Below are 16,904 nucleotides of genomic sequence, written 5' to 3' on the forward strand. Positions count from 1 at the left end.
TCATAATATGACCTTCACTTATTTCTTAAGCTATTCAGGCATTAGGGGGCTGTCATTTTCTTTGGAAGGGGGTGGGTCATGAATATACTGGGGGGGTCATAGAATTTTTAGACCAAAAATAAGGGGGGGGTGGTTCTAAATTTTTACACCCAAATTAGGGGGTTATAGCACTGCCACTTTACTTCCAGAAGTTACTCTGAGTATGCAGTGGTCCCCTGCGAAGGCCGTTTAAAATTTGGTTGCGAGGTCGTGAGAAATTTGTCGGAGTAAGTGTGTGTGAACGTATATGTGTGTGAAATTGGGTAAATTCTTTGGTATGCCGGGGTAAATTTACGCCGACTAGTGCCCATGTCTGAACATGGCTTTTATAGGCATAAAATTAAGTAAATGATAGCCCTCCCATACAATTCTCTCATTGGCTGAGCGGTTGTCACCATTTGTGTAACTTCTACAAACCAGTGATTGGAGATTGAGACTAGACTTAAACTATGCCCAAGCTAGCATGCCAAAATGATGCTACAGTACTAACTCCTATCGATGGATGCTTTGTGCACTTTATACAAGTTGTTGTAAATATTACACCAAGTCTACTGAATTAGGCTCTTTTTTTGAGAAAACCCCACTCCCTTCAACTCTCTACTGTACATTGTTGACAAATACTATTACAGGCACAAATATTGAGTTTTTCCCCCTGGCTTTGTGCAAGATGGGATTTTGAATTCGTCCGGGCATCTGAGTTTGTGTTTGTTTGTCGAACTGAAGAAGAAACAACAATTATGTGAAAATCTCCTGCTCTTAATCACACATCTCCCCAATGGTAAATCGCTCTTACTCAACCATTTTAAATCGCATAAATTTGCGCCAAACCACTTAGACTGGTTTTGGTGATGGGTCTTTACCAATACTTGACGGTACCCATAGTGCAGCTACCACCCAAGTTTGGTTGCATTAGGATCTAATCTGTTCATATGAGACCAAATATTAACCAAAAGTCTAAAATAATGGTATTTTACAAGTTGACCTTGTAATGACCTTTGACCTCACTATATGACCTTCAACACCACTAATAGCAGAGGGTTTCTATAGTGCAGCTATGACCCAAGTTTGATATAAAATTGGATGGTTTGAACCCAATACACAAATTTATTGGTCGAGCTATGAGTTTTAAAATATTGGACGAGACGAAGTCGAGTCTAATATTTTCAACTCATAGCGAGACCAATAAATTTTGTAAATGAAAAAACCATCAATTTTATCATTATTATGTTTTCAGAATCTTCTCTTGGTCAAAAACATGACTTTTGGTCAAAAATGTGATTTTTTGGTCAAAAATGTAATTTTTGGTCAAAAATGTGACTTTTGGTCAAAACTGTGATTTTTGGTCAAAAATGTGATTTTTGGTCAAAAATGTGATTTTATGCTCATCATAAAAAGCATGATCGACTTAAGAAACGGTTTTCTCATTTTTTTATTTTTGGTCTATTTCCGATTTTAGGCATCATTTTGTGCAAATATGCGTTTGTGAATTTTAAAAAGTTCATTTTGATGCCTTATATGGTCAATATCTCAAAAAACTAAAAAAAACGTTTTTGGAATGGTGCCTCAAGATTAAGAAAAAAACAAAACAAACATTTCTGGAAAGAGTGTTTTTTTGTTATGATGTACCAAACAAAAATGGCCAAAAATTCACTTTTTTGTGATTTTCTTCATAATTGTTGTTTTTACACCAAATCTGTATTTATATTGAGATTCATTGATGTCATGCCTTTATAAAAATGTATACTTTTATATGTCTTGCGTGAATAAATACAAAGTTATGGCACTTTTACTACATGCATGTCGGAGAGTACACAGCTACCTTAAACGGTATTCATGAACTTATGTTGAAATGCGCGCAAAGCGCGCTAAAAATGTGTGAGTTTCTCCGCTTTAAGAGGGCACAGAATCGGTTAAATGCTGAATTGGCTGGTTCAATTGCTGATTTTGGGAGATTCGCAGCGAGTGATATTTAGTCTTTACCAATACTTGACAGTATACCCATAGTGCAGCTACCACCCAAGTTTGATATAAAATTGGATCGGTTGAGCCCATATTTATTGGTTGAGCTATGAGTTTTAAAATATTGGACGAGACGTAGTCGAGTCCAATATTTTACAACTCATAGCGAGACCAATAATATTGGACATAAATCATCCAATTTTATCATTATTATGTTTTGGATCCAATATTATCACAACTTGGATCCATCAAAACATAATAATGGTTGCATTAGGATCTAATCTGTTCATATGAGACCAAATATTAACCAAAAGTCTAAAATAATGGTAGTTTACAAGTTGACCTTGTAATGACCTTTGACCTCACTATATGACCTTCAACACCACTAATAGCAGAGGGTTTCTATAGTGCAGCTATGACCCAAGTTTGAAATAAATTGGATCGGTTGAGCCCATATTTATTGGTCGAGCTATGAGTTTTAAAATATTTGACGAGACATAGTTGAGTCCAATATTGTACAACTCATAGTGAGACCAATAAATATTGGGCGTAGAGCATCCAATTTTATCATTATTATGTTTTGGATCCAATATTTTAACACACTTGGATCCATCGAAACATAATAATAGTTGCATTAGGTTTTATGTAAGACTTAATTTTGACAAAAATCTTACATAATGAGATTTTACAAGTTGACCTCAAATGACCTTTGACCTCAGACCTTGAACACCATCAATTGATGAGGGTTCATATGAGACCAAATTTTAAAGTCTCAAAATAATGGTATTTTACAAGTTGACCTCAAATGACCTTTGACCTGCATATATGACCTTTAACAGGGGTGTGATTCAAAGCTTGTGAAATATCCAGAAAAATAGGAAAACACCCAGAAAACAGTGTGAAATTGGACAAAAATACCCTAAAACAGGCTGAAAATCAATAAATCACTTTAAATAGTTAAATCGGCAGAGATGGTGATTAATAAAATGGATTTATTGGTTCAAATCTATGTCTTTAAATGAATTTTACTGAAGGTATATTTTCTTGTACAGTGTTGAATGTTTTGTATGTATTGGTATTTATGCACCTGCGGAGATATGGGGATGGCATTTTGTCTTCTCCATTCTCTAGTCTGGTTTATGTGTTTTCTTTTCAATCATTGTGCTTAAAGTTTGTTTTTTAATGATAGCAATAAAGATTGAAATGATCAACAACAAAAAATCATGTTTGCGTTCTTTGATAACATCAATGTTTAATATTATATTATTCAGATTTAATCAGAATGAAGAAACAACAGAAAGCATAGACCCATCCTCCAGATGTACTATAGATGTCTGTCATGTGACAAATTGGAAGGAGGTCCCAAATAGAGGTATATGTGATGTTAAAATCCCGGGGGCACTCAACTTAAATACTTATACACTTTAGACCAACAATTTAGCAGGTATGAGGCTCAAAGGTTTCCATAATTCCAGGGTTAAGACCAGTCTTAAGGAATTGGATTGCAACGTTTGCACAGGATTTTTTGTGGGACCTAGGCTGAGAGCACATCACACACCAAATTACATCTTGAATATGAGGAATGTCCTTCTGATATCAAATATTTCGAAATATAATACAAATTTGATGGAAAATGATCAAAGTAAACTTTATAAATCTAATGATATACTTTAAGTGTATGTAGCTCTGGGAGGAAAAGCCATCCATTATTTGACCTTTAATATTGAAGATATTCATTTTTGTCCCCAAAAGGCCTAAAATTTGTAGGTCTTTTTCTTATCCATGGAACTATGGAATCTTTTAGGCTCATAAGTTTATATATACAGACTTGACATTTAGTATGGAATATTCCAAGACTGGTCTGGAAGGGGTCTGTATAAACCGCACGGGATAAATATTAATTGGGGTGTGTCGAGAGATGGTGTAATGTAATCTTTTGACAGAAAATGTGCTTTCCATTAGTTTAAATTATGGTTCTCATAATGTAGTGAATTAGCCTAAAATGGCAGATTTAGGGAGACTGAATTTGATTTTTATGGGGGTAAAATTTCTGAATTTGAGCAACATTATTCTAATATTATCAAATTTATTGAGATTTGAGGTGATATTTACTGAACCTAAATACCAGTAAGTGTTTGTCTGAACTGAAATGCACTTGTAATCTGACAGTTTTGAAAGTGGGAGGAGCTTTAACAAGAATTTGTCTTTAAAAAAGACAAGTTCACGGATCAGGTGTATAGTAAAATGGCATCATTTCACTGCCGTGAAAAAATATGGCTCTGAAAAGTGGTACGCACTCAGAAATTTTGAATAGCCCCCTGGGGCCAAATGGTATAAACTTACTGTACACAAAAAAACAGCGTGAGTTCATTGGACAACCAATTGAGGCCATTCAAACTCTCAGAATACGTACCACTTTAAAAAAAAGCCGTATTTTAAGCTCCTCCCGATTGCAAGTGTATTTCAACTGTGATGAATGCCAATTGCTGACGAAGTTTAGGAAATATCACCTCAAACCCGTATAAATTTGATAATAACAGAGCAATGTTGCATAAAGTCCGAAATTGTGTCCCCCACAAAGCTCAAAAATAAATCCACCATTTTAGGCAGATTCGCTACATTATGAGAACCATAATGTAAACTCATGGAAAGCACATTTTCTATCAAACAATTATTTTACACCATCTCCCGACACACCCCAATTAATATTTAGCCTGTGCGGTTTATGCAGACCCCTTCCAGACCAGTCTTGATATTTTTCAAAAAAATATTCCATACTAAATATCGAGTCTGTATATAAGTATACAAATTTAGAATGGCAAACACTTAGCAAAAATGCTCCATTTTTTTGGACAACATAACAAAAGGGTTTTTTTTTTTAATCTTGCCCACTTTGAGAAATATTCATCAAAAATTGTTGAAAAATGCTTAATTTTGGAAAAGTCTGATTTTTGCACAAATTTAAACAATTTTTGGTGAAATAAAAAATAAAATAAAATAAAATATAAAAAAATGAAGAATTTTTTTTGTTATGTTGTCCAAGAAAATTTGAGTAAATAAACAAACATGATTTTCCCCATAATTCCAGGGATAGTTAATGGAAAAGGAATGCACATGAACACATGGATGCGTAAGTAAGACACTGCTTTAGCTAGTCTGTACTGTCACCGGTCAATCAAACTATTCACAGCCAGTGATTGGTTACTAGTATGTAACAAGGATAGGTATCATCGAAAGGAATCAAACAACAATCTGAGTGTGAGTGACAGGTGAAATCAGATGTGAACTAGTTTGTGTTATTTCTGACTATTAATTATTAAAACTTCCTAGCTCTCAATTTCTACCTGATGGAAGACAGCAAAACTTTGAATATATCTTCTTTTTTTTGGCAGACCCTCATAAGATCTATATTAATGCTCAAGCTGATTGCTTAAAGGAGGAATTGAAAAATCTAGTTTCCTCTGAACAGGTATGTTTCCATTTTTGTGTTTGCGTGCATTTTGTAAACTTTTCTCTACTATCCGGCTGTCAATTTGAATTTGCTGTATAGGGCTGGTAAAAATGCAAAATTAATTATAACAAACATTATGTTAATCTACATGTTAATCTACAGAAATTAAAAGTTACACAAGAGTTTCTTATATGCACATACTTAAACTTAAGAAAAAGAAATAGCTATAGAGAAAGATACAGTAATTAACAAATCCCTTTTAGGGATTTGATTTTTTTATGCTTAGCCTAAATAACACAGTCATGAGTAAGTTAAAACTGTGGTTTTTTTTCTTTTCAATTTCTTGACCGAATTTGACCAAACTTAGTCACAAGCATGACTGAACATGTCCACACATGTCACATGGCCCTTTTAGGGTCAAAGGTTGCTGAGGGGTAACAACCTGATTTACAGCTCAAAATACTTCTCCTGCCACAAATAACATAGCACAGTGAGGCACATATGCACTAACACTAGCCATTGTCTATGGGGTGTTCACAGATCTGGGGTCAAAGGTCATTAACAGGAGTTTCCAATTTGAGAAATTACTAAATACCTTCAAAATGCCTCTGTAGGCTAGTCAAATTAAAAAAAATACCCACCACTAATTGTAACAGAATCCATTTTGCATGTGTCCATCTCCCAAAAGCTCACCCAAAAACATATCAAAAGTCCCCAAAAATCCAAGCAGTGGAACAGGGCCTAATTTGCATTATTCCAAAATGGCCACTTATATGCAGCAGTGAAATTTCAAATTTGGTCAAATCTTAGTAGAAAAACCATACCAATGTGTTGCTCTTGTCATAAGGATTCAGACAAGGCGGTTCTCGAACCACGAGTCTCGCCTGCTTTTGTGACCGCCTGCTTTTGTGACCGCCTGCTTTTGCGATAACTGTTGGTAGAGAGGTAAATGAATTTGGCGGTTATCGGCTGGGCACGATTATCTGGCTGATGGTAACTGTACTGTACCCACCAAGTTTCATGCCCATGCAACAGTTTTTACTAATATGACCTCATATGACCCCAGGTGGCCCTGAAATGACCTTCTAAAATTTTGGCTCTAAATGTTGACTGTACCCCTCGTGCTAAGTTTCATGCCCATACGAGTTTTTACTAATTTGACCTCAGATGACCACTGGTGGCCTCGAAATGACCTTCCAAAAATTTGGCTATAAATATTGACTGTACCCATCAAGTTTCATGCCCATACGACAGTTTTTACTAATTTGACCTCAGTTGACCCCTGGTGACTCCGAAATTACCTTCCAAATATTTGGTTTTAAATATTGACTGTACCCACCAAGTTTCATGCCCATACGACAGTTTTACTAATTTGACCTCAGATGACCCCTGGTGACCCCAAAATGACCTTCCAAAAATTTGACTTTAAATGTTGACTGTGTACCCACTAAGTTTAATGCCCATCCGACAGTTTTACTAATTTGACCTCAGATGACCCTGGTAACCTCAAAATGACCTTCCAAAAATTTGGCTTTAAATGTTGACTGTACCCACCAAGTTTCATGCCCATACGACAGTTTTCACTAATTTGACCTCAGATGACCCCTGGTGACCCCAAAATGACCTTCCAAAAATTTGGCTTTAAATGTTTACTGTACCCACCAAGTTTCAAGCCCATACGACAGTTTTTAATAATTTGACCTCAGATGACCCCTGGTGACCCCAAAATGAACTTCCAAAAATTTGGCTTGAAATGTTGACTGTACCCATCAGGTTTCATGCCCATACGACAGTTTTTAATAACTTGACCTCAGATGACCCCGTAATGACCTTCCAAAAATTTGGCAAAACCAAACAACTATTTCATCAAAGTAATAAATCAAAACAGAAAGATGCTTCCTTTACGAGTTATCACTCATTGAAAGTGCTACTTTGCTATAGTTTACATGGAAAGCGACTATTTTAAAGTCGTCATATTTCGTTAATTACATGACCGATCAAGCTGTTATTTGGATATGTGATACAGTTGAAAATTAATTATTAAAAGATTTGGTGACCTCAGTTGACCTTTGACCTTGTATGTGACCTTTGACCTCACGAAATTGGATAAAGTATGTTGCGCTGAAAAATCAAATTTGGCAATACCAAAGAACTATTTCATGAAATAAATCAAAACAGAAAGATGCTTCCTTTACCAGTTATCACTCATTGAAAGTGCTACTTTGCTATACTTTACATGGAAAGCGACTATCTTAAAGTCGTCATATTTCCTTAATTACATGACCGATCAAGCTGTTATTTGGATATGTGATGCACAGTTGAAAATTAATTATTAAAAGATTTGGTGACCTCAGTTGACCTTTGACCTTGTATGTGACCTTTGACCTCACGAAATTGGATAAAGTATGTTGCGCTGAAAAATCAAATTTGGCAATACCAAAGAACTATTTCATGAAATAAATCAAAACAGAGAGATGCTTCCTTTACCAGTTATCACTCATTGAAAGTGGTGCTACTTTGCTATACTTTACATGGAAAGCGACTATCTTAAAGTCGTCATATTTCCTTAATTACATGATCGATCAAGCTGTTAGTTGGATATGTGATGCACAGTTGAAAATTAGTTATTAAAAGATTTGGTGACCTCAGTTGACCTTTGACCTTGTATGTGACCTTTGACCTCACGAAATTGGATAAAGTATGTTGCGCTGAAAATCTAATCAGGTCGAAAAGTACCACTGGCCACGCAACTCCCCACCAAGTAACGCCACTGTACCCCATCACGGATCTCCAGATAATCTGTTCATAAGGTATTTTGCTTATTACGCATATATTATGCAAATTAGGTACTTAATTACCATATTTTACGCTCAAAATCTAATCAGGTCAAGAACCTCTGGCCCCACTACTCCTCACCAAGTTACGTCACTGTACCCCATACGGATCTCCAGATAAGCTGCTCACAGGGTTTTTTTGCTTGATACGCATCAAATACGCATAAATTATGCAACTGAGGTACTTAATTACCATATTTTGCGCTGAAAATCAAATCGGGTTGAGATCCTCTGGTCATACTACCCCCTACCACGTTATGTTGACCGTACCCACCAAGTTTCGTGCCCATACGACAGTTTTTAGTCATTTGACCTCAGATGACCCCTGGATGACCTCGGGTGACCTTGACGCACTAACCAATACAAACTTGTTCTGTCTGGGGTGAAGATGCACCCACCCACCAAGTTTGAACAACGTGCGACCCCTAGTCTCCGAGAAAATAGGTTTTTGCATTTTATGCATAAATTATGCAAATTAGGTACTTAATTACCATATTTTGCGCTGAAAATCAAATCGGGTTGAGATCCTCTGGTCATACTACCCCCTACCACGTTTCATAATCATAGGGCTTATGGATCTTACGGATCCCCAGATACAGCTCCATAAGCGGATTTCTTCAGATTTCCAACCATATTTTTAGAATCGTTTCGCATAAATTATGCAAATTAACAACTAAATGCGCATACTTTTCGCCGAAAAACTAATCAGGTGATCAGCAGGTGTGTATCATTCCTGTCACCAGGTTTCGTTACCATGCGCCTGACGGATCTTGAGATAGTCTGTCCACAAACTCCGCTATCAATTTGCGCTGATTTTCGCATAAATTATGCAAATTAGCTATGTTAATTTGCATATTTTTCACCGAAAACATACGGTTACGGAGCAAACTTGAATACCCTTCCTCCCACCAAGTAGCGTCGCCGTAAGTCTTATGGTTCCCCAGATACAGGTCCGGACGGACACACATACATCCACACATCCACACACACCCCCCCCACACACACACACATCCACACACACGGACAGACAGAAATAGTGATTACTAAGTCCCATCCTGAACAAAGTTCAGGCGAGACAAAAAGGTATAGTTTGACCTATCTCCGATGTATATTCTTGAGTTATAGGGGAAAAGGTCAAATGTCAAAATTTGGACTCCACAAAAATGAAAAATTCTCTGATTTCATTAAAAATGGAATCATATTGTTCCGCTTGCGAAAGCATTCAATAAAAATAATAGTTTACCATGTTTCAGGTGGTTTGTTACCTTGATAACATGGCAAAGAAGAACAAATCACATTGAGCCATGTTGACTTTGACCTATTGAGGTGTTACCTATGTAACAATACATCCAAAACAATTCAACTTATATCATTTCCATATATTTTTGCCAACGGATCAATTTGAGACCAGTTGAATTAAAATTGGACCATATTTCAATTGAATATATGAATACAAAAGCCACCTAAGTCCATACTTTGGCCAAATTGAGTTAAGCATGGGAAATTGTTGCTATACATAGGCCTGTTATATGCTAGAAAGAACAACTCAAATTCATCCTCTGTGTCTATTGGGCATGTGAAAAATAGCATGTATGAAAGAATCACCCAATTCCATGATTTGAGTCTTGTAACACATTGATTGAAATCCAGTATGTATAAAAGTCCACTTGTAACACATTCATTGCTGGAGAATGACTTTTGAACAAAAAATGGGTTTAATAAAGGAAAGTGTGTGGTTTATATTACATGGCAGAATGCTTATCAACATTATACATACCTGTGTGCTTTATTTTGTATTATCTTACTAGTGGTAATCTCATTCTAACATTGTTGTCTTTGTATATGATTCAAAAACCACCTAAGTCCAAAATTTAAAATGAACCCCACGAAGTCCCTGAAATGCTAATCGTTATACCTAATACAGTTTAACCCACCCATTTGCACGTAAAACTTACCATATTGACCAGGTAAATCTAACTGAAGGAATTAAAATGATACACAGGTTTTTCTTTCAAAATAATTTCGCATGGACTTAGGTGGCTTTTGTATTCAATTGTAAATGCCTGTGGGCCCAAAATTTGACCTTTGACCTTTTTCCTATAACTCAAGAACTATATGTTGGATACTGGTCAAACTATACATTTTCTGAATCCTTATGATGATAGATATACATTGGTATGGTTATTAAAAAGATTTGTCTAAGTGGCCATTTTGGATTTATGCAAATTATAAGCACTGTTCCACTACTTGGAACTTGGATTTTGGGGGACTTTTGATGTGTTATTAAATATGCTTTTCTGAAACGAATGGTGATTAAATGGATTCTGTTGCAATTAGTGGTGGGTTAACCCCTTATTTTTCTTAATTTGACTAGCCTACTGCTGCCACAAATAACAGCATATACAGCTATGCCACTTGCACACATGCAGCATGGACATTAGACAGCGTATATGGGGTGTTCACAGATTTGGGGTCAAATAACATAGCAGTCAAGTAATGCCAGAGTCTATTGGGTATTCACAAATTTGGGGTCAAGGTCATTAAGGGGTCACTTTCAGCAGTGACGTAGCCATGCTTTCAGAACAGGGGACTCAAACTTGTGAATGTACTAACAAAAACATAATTTCACAGACGAGTGTTTTTATCAAGTATGTCACGTCAGTGACCCCTATTAAGTATAGCATAATTTTACTCTTACTCTCAGGTGGGGTCAAACAAAGCGGAAATGATACAGACTCTTTTTCCCTTTTTCCCAACATGCAATATTCCAGGAGTTACTTCCACTGCATTCTGTCATATCCCCCAGGATGTTTAGAGTTCTGCTCATAACATTGTAGCTAATACCGACATGATATTTCGGCTGGTGCATTCATTGTAGAGCAGGTGTTATAGCTGAACTTGGAACTTAAAATCTGGGGTATAGCTCAAAGGGGAAAGGCAGCGGAGAGGTCCAATATTTTTAAACTCTTAGCGAGACCAATACAGGGTGTCCCAGAAAAAATTACAGAGAGAATAAAATTGAACGTAAGTCGAGAAATAGATATCAGAATCAAAATATTTAAAATACTAGTGCACCTGCAGCTGTAATAGCCCTGTAGCTATAAGGGCACCATTTGCATGATAGAGATACTTTTTGACCCCAGATGTCCTTTGAACTCGGATGACCTCGATGTAATTTTGTCATGCTCCCTCATCAAGTTTAAGCACAATAGCGCAAAGTTTAAATGTAGCCCCTAGATGACCTTTGACCTCGGTTGACCTCAATTTTGTTTCGCACATATATTCCCCTCATATGAAGGATTCCACCCACCAAGTTTGAGCCCGATAGGACAAAGTTTGAAATCCATGACCTTTGACCTTTGACCTAGGATGACCTCCATATGTTTTTCATGCTCCCCTCATACGAAGGATTCCACCCACCAAGTTTGAGCCCGATCGGGCAAAGTTTGAAATTTGACCCCACCGTAATGACCTTTGACCTCAGCTGACCTCGATTTTATTTTGGGCATATATTCCCCTCGTATGAAGGATCCTATTCACTAAGTTTGAGCCCGATCGGACAAAGTTTGAAATTTGACCCCCTCCGTAATGACCTTTGACCTTGGTTGACCTCGATTTTATTTTGCGCATATATTCCCCTCCTATCAAGGATTCTACCCACCAAGTTTGGGCCCAATCGGACAAAGTTTGAAATCCATGACCTTTGACCTTGACCTCCGATGACCTTCAAAACTACCCGATAAACAGCGCCTGCCCGGTAGCCATCTATGTCCGAAATATTGGAGCGATCGGTCAAGCGGCGTAAACGCCTTGCCGGACAGACACACAGAGCTCATTATTTTATTAGTATATAAATAGCGCATAGCCTATTTTATTGTGCATCACATATGAAAATGTTATTTGATTCGGTTGACTGGTTGCTAAGAAATTAACGATTATATAATGCTCGCATTAATGCAGTTCATTCCAAGTTTGATCAACAGGCACCTTTTCATACTCGCTCACCGCTTCCTAACGTTTGTGTATCTCATTAAATTCAGTCCACATCATCTATTTTATAATCCGATGGTGTTATGTTATTCATGCTTTCACTGAAGATGAATAACAGTTTGTCCGAGAAAACTTTGATTTCTTCAATTGGAAGCTTTCCAACTTTAAGTTTAGGTTGTGCAAATATGTTATATTTTAACTTTTAACATTTGAGCCAAGAATGACAATGATCAAGTGCTGTACGTGTGATATTTGATCAGTGTTGTAGTCGAGTCCTCGTCATCCGAGTCCGAGTCCTTGGTGTCCGAGTCCAAGTCCGAGTCCGAGTCCTTGCCAATTTCTGATGTCCGAGTCCGAGTCCGAGTCCTCAATGTTCGAGTCCGAGTCCGAGTCCGAGTCCTTATGTATCAAATTCAAGCCCCGGGTTTTCACCAATACTTTATCATCGTGATATAGCCTATACTTAACCAGAATTTTAGTTCTATATTATTTTCTTGTAAATACATAATTTGCTAGTCCCACCTAGCATGCCTAGTATTGTTTTGGGGCTGTGCAATAATTATGCTGAGCCCGGGGAGGGATGAAATTGCCAAAAATGCTTATCTCTTCTCGGCCTACCAAAAATCGTTTACCCCTCCCGACCTGCCAAAAATCTTTGCACCGCTTTACACATGCCATTTTTTGGGGGATCCCAATTTACAAACCTTAAATGGTTTAGATAATTATGTTTCAAGTGCAGCGAGCAGGGAAATCTGTATTATGTAAGCGTTTCCGCGTTCCGTACTATTTTCTAAGCCTTTTTAGAGCGTTTTATTTGAACGGTACCCCATATGTGCCAAAAATTGCTTGTTCCCCCCTCTCGGCTTGCCAAAAATTGCTTCCACACTCCCTTTCGATTGGTCAAAAAAAATTTACCCTTAGGTACCATACCTTAGAAACAGAGTATAATCACAGACTCACAGTAACTTATTAGGCTTGTGTTTTAGAGAGGCAAAAGGTGCAGTCAGGGGTCCTTTTTCAGGCTCTCCGGCAGTCCCTTAACACATTTGCATCATGCTCCAGTTCATTGAGCCTACTAACACTCTGAAAATTGTAGGTCTTTAGCTCAAACTTGGAAATATTTTGAATTTGTTAGCTCCAAAGCCTATAATTTGGCCCAACTTTAGACCTCCACAAAAATGTTGAAATTTCAGTTCATCAAGCCCCTATTTTGCACCAAAATCAGCTCTTATAGTTCCCAAAGTTCGGCGCCGTACACCCCTACCAAAATTTAACTTGAGTGCCCCAGAGTATTATTATTATTCATGTACATTCTAGACTTGCGTCTAACAAAGCAGTCATGTCAAAACAAACGAATATGATTAAAATCCATTTAACCAATTAAAGATATATCTGAAAGCAATCTTGCTTTTTGATTGTAGGCCTTCTTTTATTTACAAGCTGAATTTATTTGCATGTAAAATAAAAATTAATCATGTGATGTGATCATTGATCAAGCATAAGAAGTTTACAATGAACGAAAATAAAAGACCTAAAAAGACCCTATTTTGCGGACTCGAGGAGGACTCGAAGCCGAGTCCCGAGTCCTTGGGGTCCGAGTCCAGTCCAAGTCCTTAGCTTCGAGTCCAAGTCCGAGTCCTTGAAAAAAGGACTCGAGTCCGGACTCGAGTCCGAGTCCTCCAACACTGTATTTGATACCATGCAACATTAATGTTGTGAAGTATTTAAAAATTTAAACTTTGCATTAGAATTTCTTGGAAATATTCCAAAAACATTAATGTGTGTGAGAATATTTTTAAGCCAGCTGGAATTCCTTATGCAATAATTCTTTATGCAACATTGATATTAACATTAACGAAAACAGATATTTACAAGTACCGAACATCATGCATCATGCAAGAGCATGCCCGATCAACTAGGAACAAAACCATCTCTGTTTATGACTTTGTCTTGGAAAATAACATCGACGTATTGTTTGTAACGGAGACCTGGTTATGTGAAAATGACCCTGTCATAATTGGAGAACTCACACCTCCATCGTATTCCTTCCTCAATATTCCACGAACTGAAACTGATTTATATGGAGGAATTGGAATTCTGTACAGATCAAATTTGAAACTCTCAATCAAAAGGACTGATATTAAAACTGTAACTTTTGAACATGCTATTGTAACGGATGTTTTAAGATGTGTAGAATATATTGTAGTGTATAGGCCACCACCGTCTACTGTAAATGGGTTTAAGACTAAGGACTATTTAACTGAAATTGATGATTTTCTTTCTGATGTAAATATGAGTGCTAACAAAATTGTAGTTTTAGGTGATTTTAATTTGCATGTTGATATCCCAACCAAATCTGAAGTTGCATCTTTCATATCTATTTTATCTTGTTTGAATATGTCTCAACATGTTTTGGAACCAACTCACAAACGAGGTCATACTCTTGACTTGGTTATAACGAGGTCTGATGATGATATAATTAAGAACTGCAATGTGCGCAAATGTCTCAGTTCTGACCATTATGTTATACATTTCGATGTGTGCAAAAAGAAACCACCAATTCAGAAAATTAAATCTGTATCTCGCAAATATAAAACAATTGATATGCCATCTTTCATAAATGATCTGAATCTGGATTTGTCAAAACTTGATCTAAATGAAAACATGAATGCTGATTTTGCTTATGACTTATTTGAACAAACCATACAAGATGTCCTTGACAAACATGCACCAGCAACAACACGAATCAGGACAGTAAGACCAGTATCACCTTGGTACAATGATGAAATCAAAGAGGCACGTCGCATTAGCGCCGCGTCTAGAACGTAAATGGCAAAAACATGACACTGAAGAAAACCGAAAAGCCTATAAAGAACAACATACGTCTGTAAATAAGCTCATACATGAAGCCAAGAAAACTTATTATAATGAACAACTAGCAGCCGCTGACAACAAACAGGTTTTCAAATTATAAATAAACTTCTCAATAAGGGTGCCAAAGTTCTACCATCATGTGACTCATATAAAGAACTTAGCGATTCGTTTGCCGACTTCTTCAAAAACAAGATTGTCAAAATCCGAAATAATCTGGACAAAAATGGTAATAACATCCGAATACATACAGAAGTTCAAGAACTCAATCAAGTACAGTCAATGCAAGAATTTAATTTGGTAGACGAAGAAATCGTCAGAAAAATTATATGCAAGTTACCAAATAAGAATTGTTCTCTTGATGTTATTCCAACCTGGCTACTCAAGCAATGCATGTCATCAATTATTCCCACCTTAACCACAGTTATTAACATATCACTAAAGTCTGGCACTTTTCCCAACTCCTTGAAACAAGCTATTGTCACCCCTATCATAAAGAAAGCAACCCTGGATCCCAATGAACTTAAAAATTATAGACCTGTCTCCAATATTAAATGTTTTTCAAAAATTATGGAAAAATGTGTTATGTCACAGATGTTTTCCCATATGTCTACAAATTGTTTGCTGGAGCCTTACCAATCTGCTTACAAGCCTAATCATGGAACAGAAACTGCTCTTCTGAAAGTGAAAAATGATATTCTATGTGCACTGGACAACAAAAAGCTGTTTATCTTGTATTATTAGATCTAAGTGCAGCTTTTGACACTATTGATTTTGATATTTTGAATGATAGACTTGAAAAATCTCTTGGCATTAATGGAGCCGTGCGATCCTGGATACTCTCCTACCTCAAAGGACGCAATAGCCAAGTTGGTATAGGTGGTGATTTTTCTAAAACTCAAACAATGGCATTTGGCCTACCCCAGGGATCAGTGGTAGGTCCTGGGATGCACCAGAACGAAATTCAAATTTCACGATATCTTTGCAAAGCGAATTAATCTGCAAGAAATATTTTGTACATAAACATTATGTAGCCAGAGGTTTCCAGTGATATAAAAATCTCAACTTTTTTTGAGAAAAGTGGGGGATGAGGCTGTGGATCACGAAATGCCCTTTAAGATAGACACCCAAATTTGTGACCAACCCATAGACACTGGCTAATCTCAATGCATGTGTACATTTTGCTATGTTATTTATGACAGAAGAGCCTGCATTTTGATCCCGGGATTTTGATGTAGTTCATCTCAGACCAACAGTGACCCTTTAATAATGTCCTTTGACCCCAAATCTGTTTGCACCTTATATCCGCTGGCTAATGCCAATTAATGCATAGGTGCAAGTGACATCACTGTGCTATATGCCACTTGACAGATGAGGCACTTTGCAAAAAAAGACAAATTAGTGAGTCATAGTTGTGTAATTGGCGTATGCAAGTGGGGTGTTACGGGTGTGAAACACCCCCCTTGGGTCTGTTAAAAATGGGGGGAAGACAAAGAAAGAGAGAGAGCAAGGCATAGGGGACATATATCTCGATTATCGTAGGCCTATAGATCTGCCTTAACAACCCCACACAAATTTTTCTAACCCCTATACCCGGTATTGACCGGCAACGTATGTAGATGTGTTAATTGTTGATACATGTTAACCCCCACACCCTCCCCTGCCCACATCATCACACCCCTACCCTGGCAATGTACGTACGTAAAGGTGTTAATTGACATGGATATACATGTTTAATTAACACCAACACCTCTCCACAT

At 37.1% G+C, this 16,904-nt stretch overlaps 1 protein-coding gene across 1 annotated transcript in view; it reads left to right on the forward strand.

The window, feature by feature from the left end:
* LOC140163446 (uncharacterized) overlaps positions 1 to 16,904 on the forward strand; it is a 58,542-nt gene that overhangs the window by 33,450 nt on the left and 8,188 nt on the right. Inside the window, exons 6-7 of the mRNA XM_072186759.1 lie at positions 3,270 to 3,370; positions 5,391 to 5,467. Of these exons, the coding sequence (XP_072042860.1) occupies positions 3,270 to 3,370; positions 5,391 to 5,467 (178 nt within the window). The remainder of the gene's footprint in view (positions 1 to 3,269; positions 3,371 to 5,390; positions 5,468 to 16,904) is intronic.

Source organism: Amphiura filiformis, chromosome 11 (genome assembly GCF_039555335.1).
Source record: "Amphiura filiformis chromosome 11, Afil_fr2py, whole genome shotgun sequence".
Taxonomy (NCBI): Eukaryota; Metazoa; Echinodermata; class Ophiuroidea; order Amphilepidida; family Amphiuridae; genus Amphiura; species Amphiura filiformis.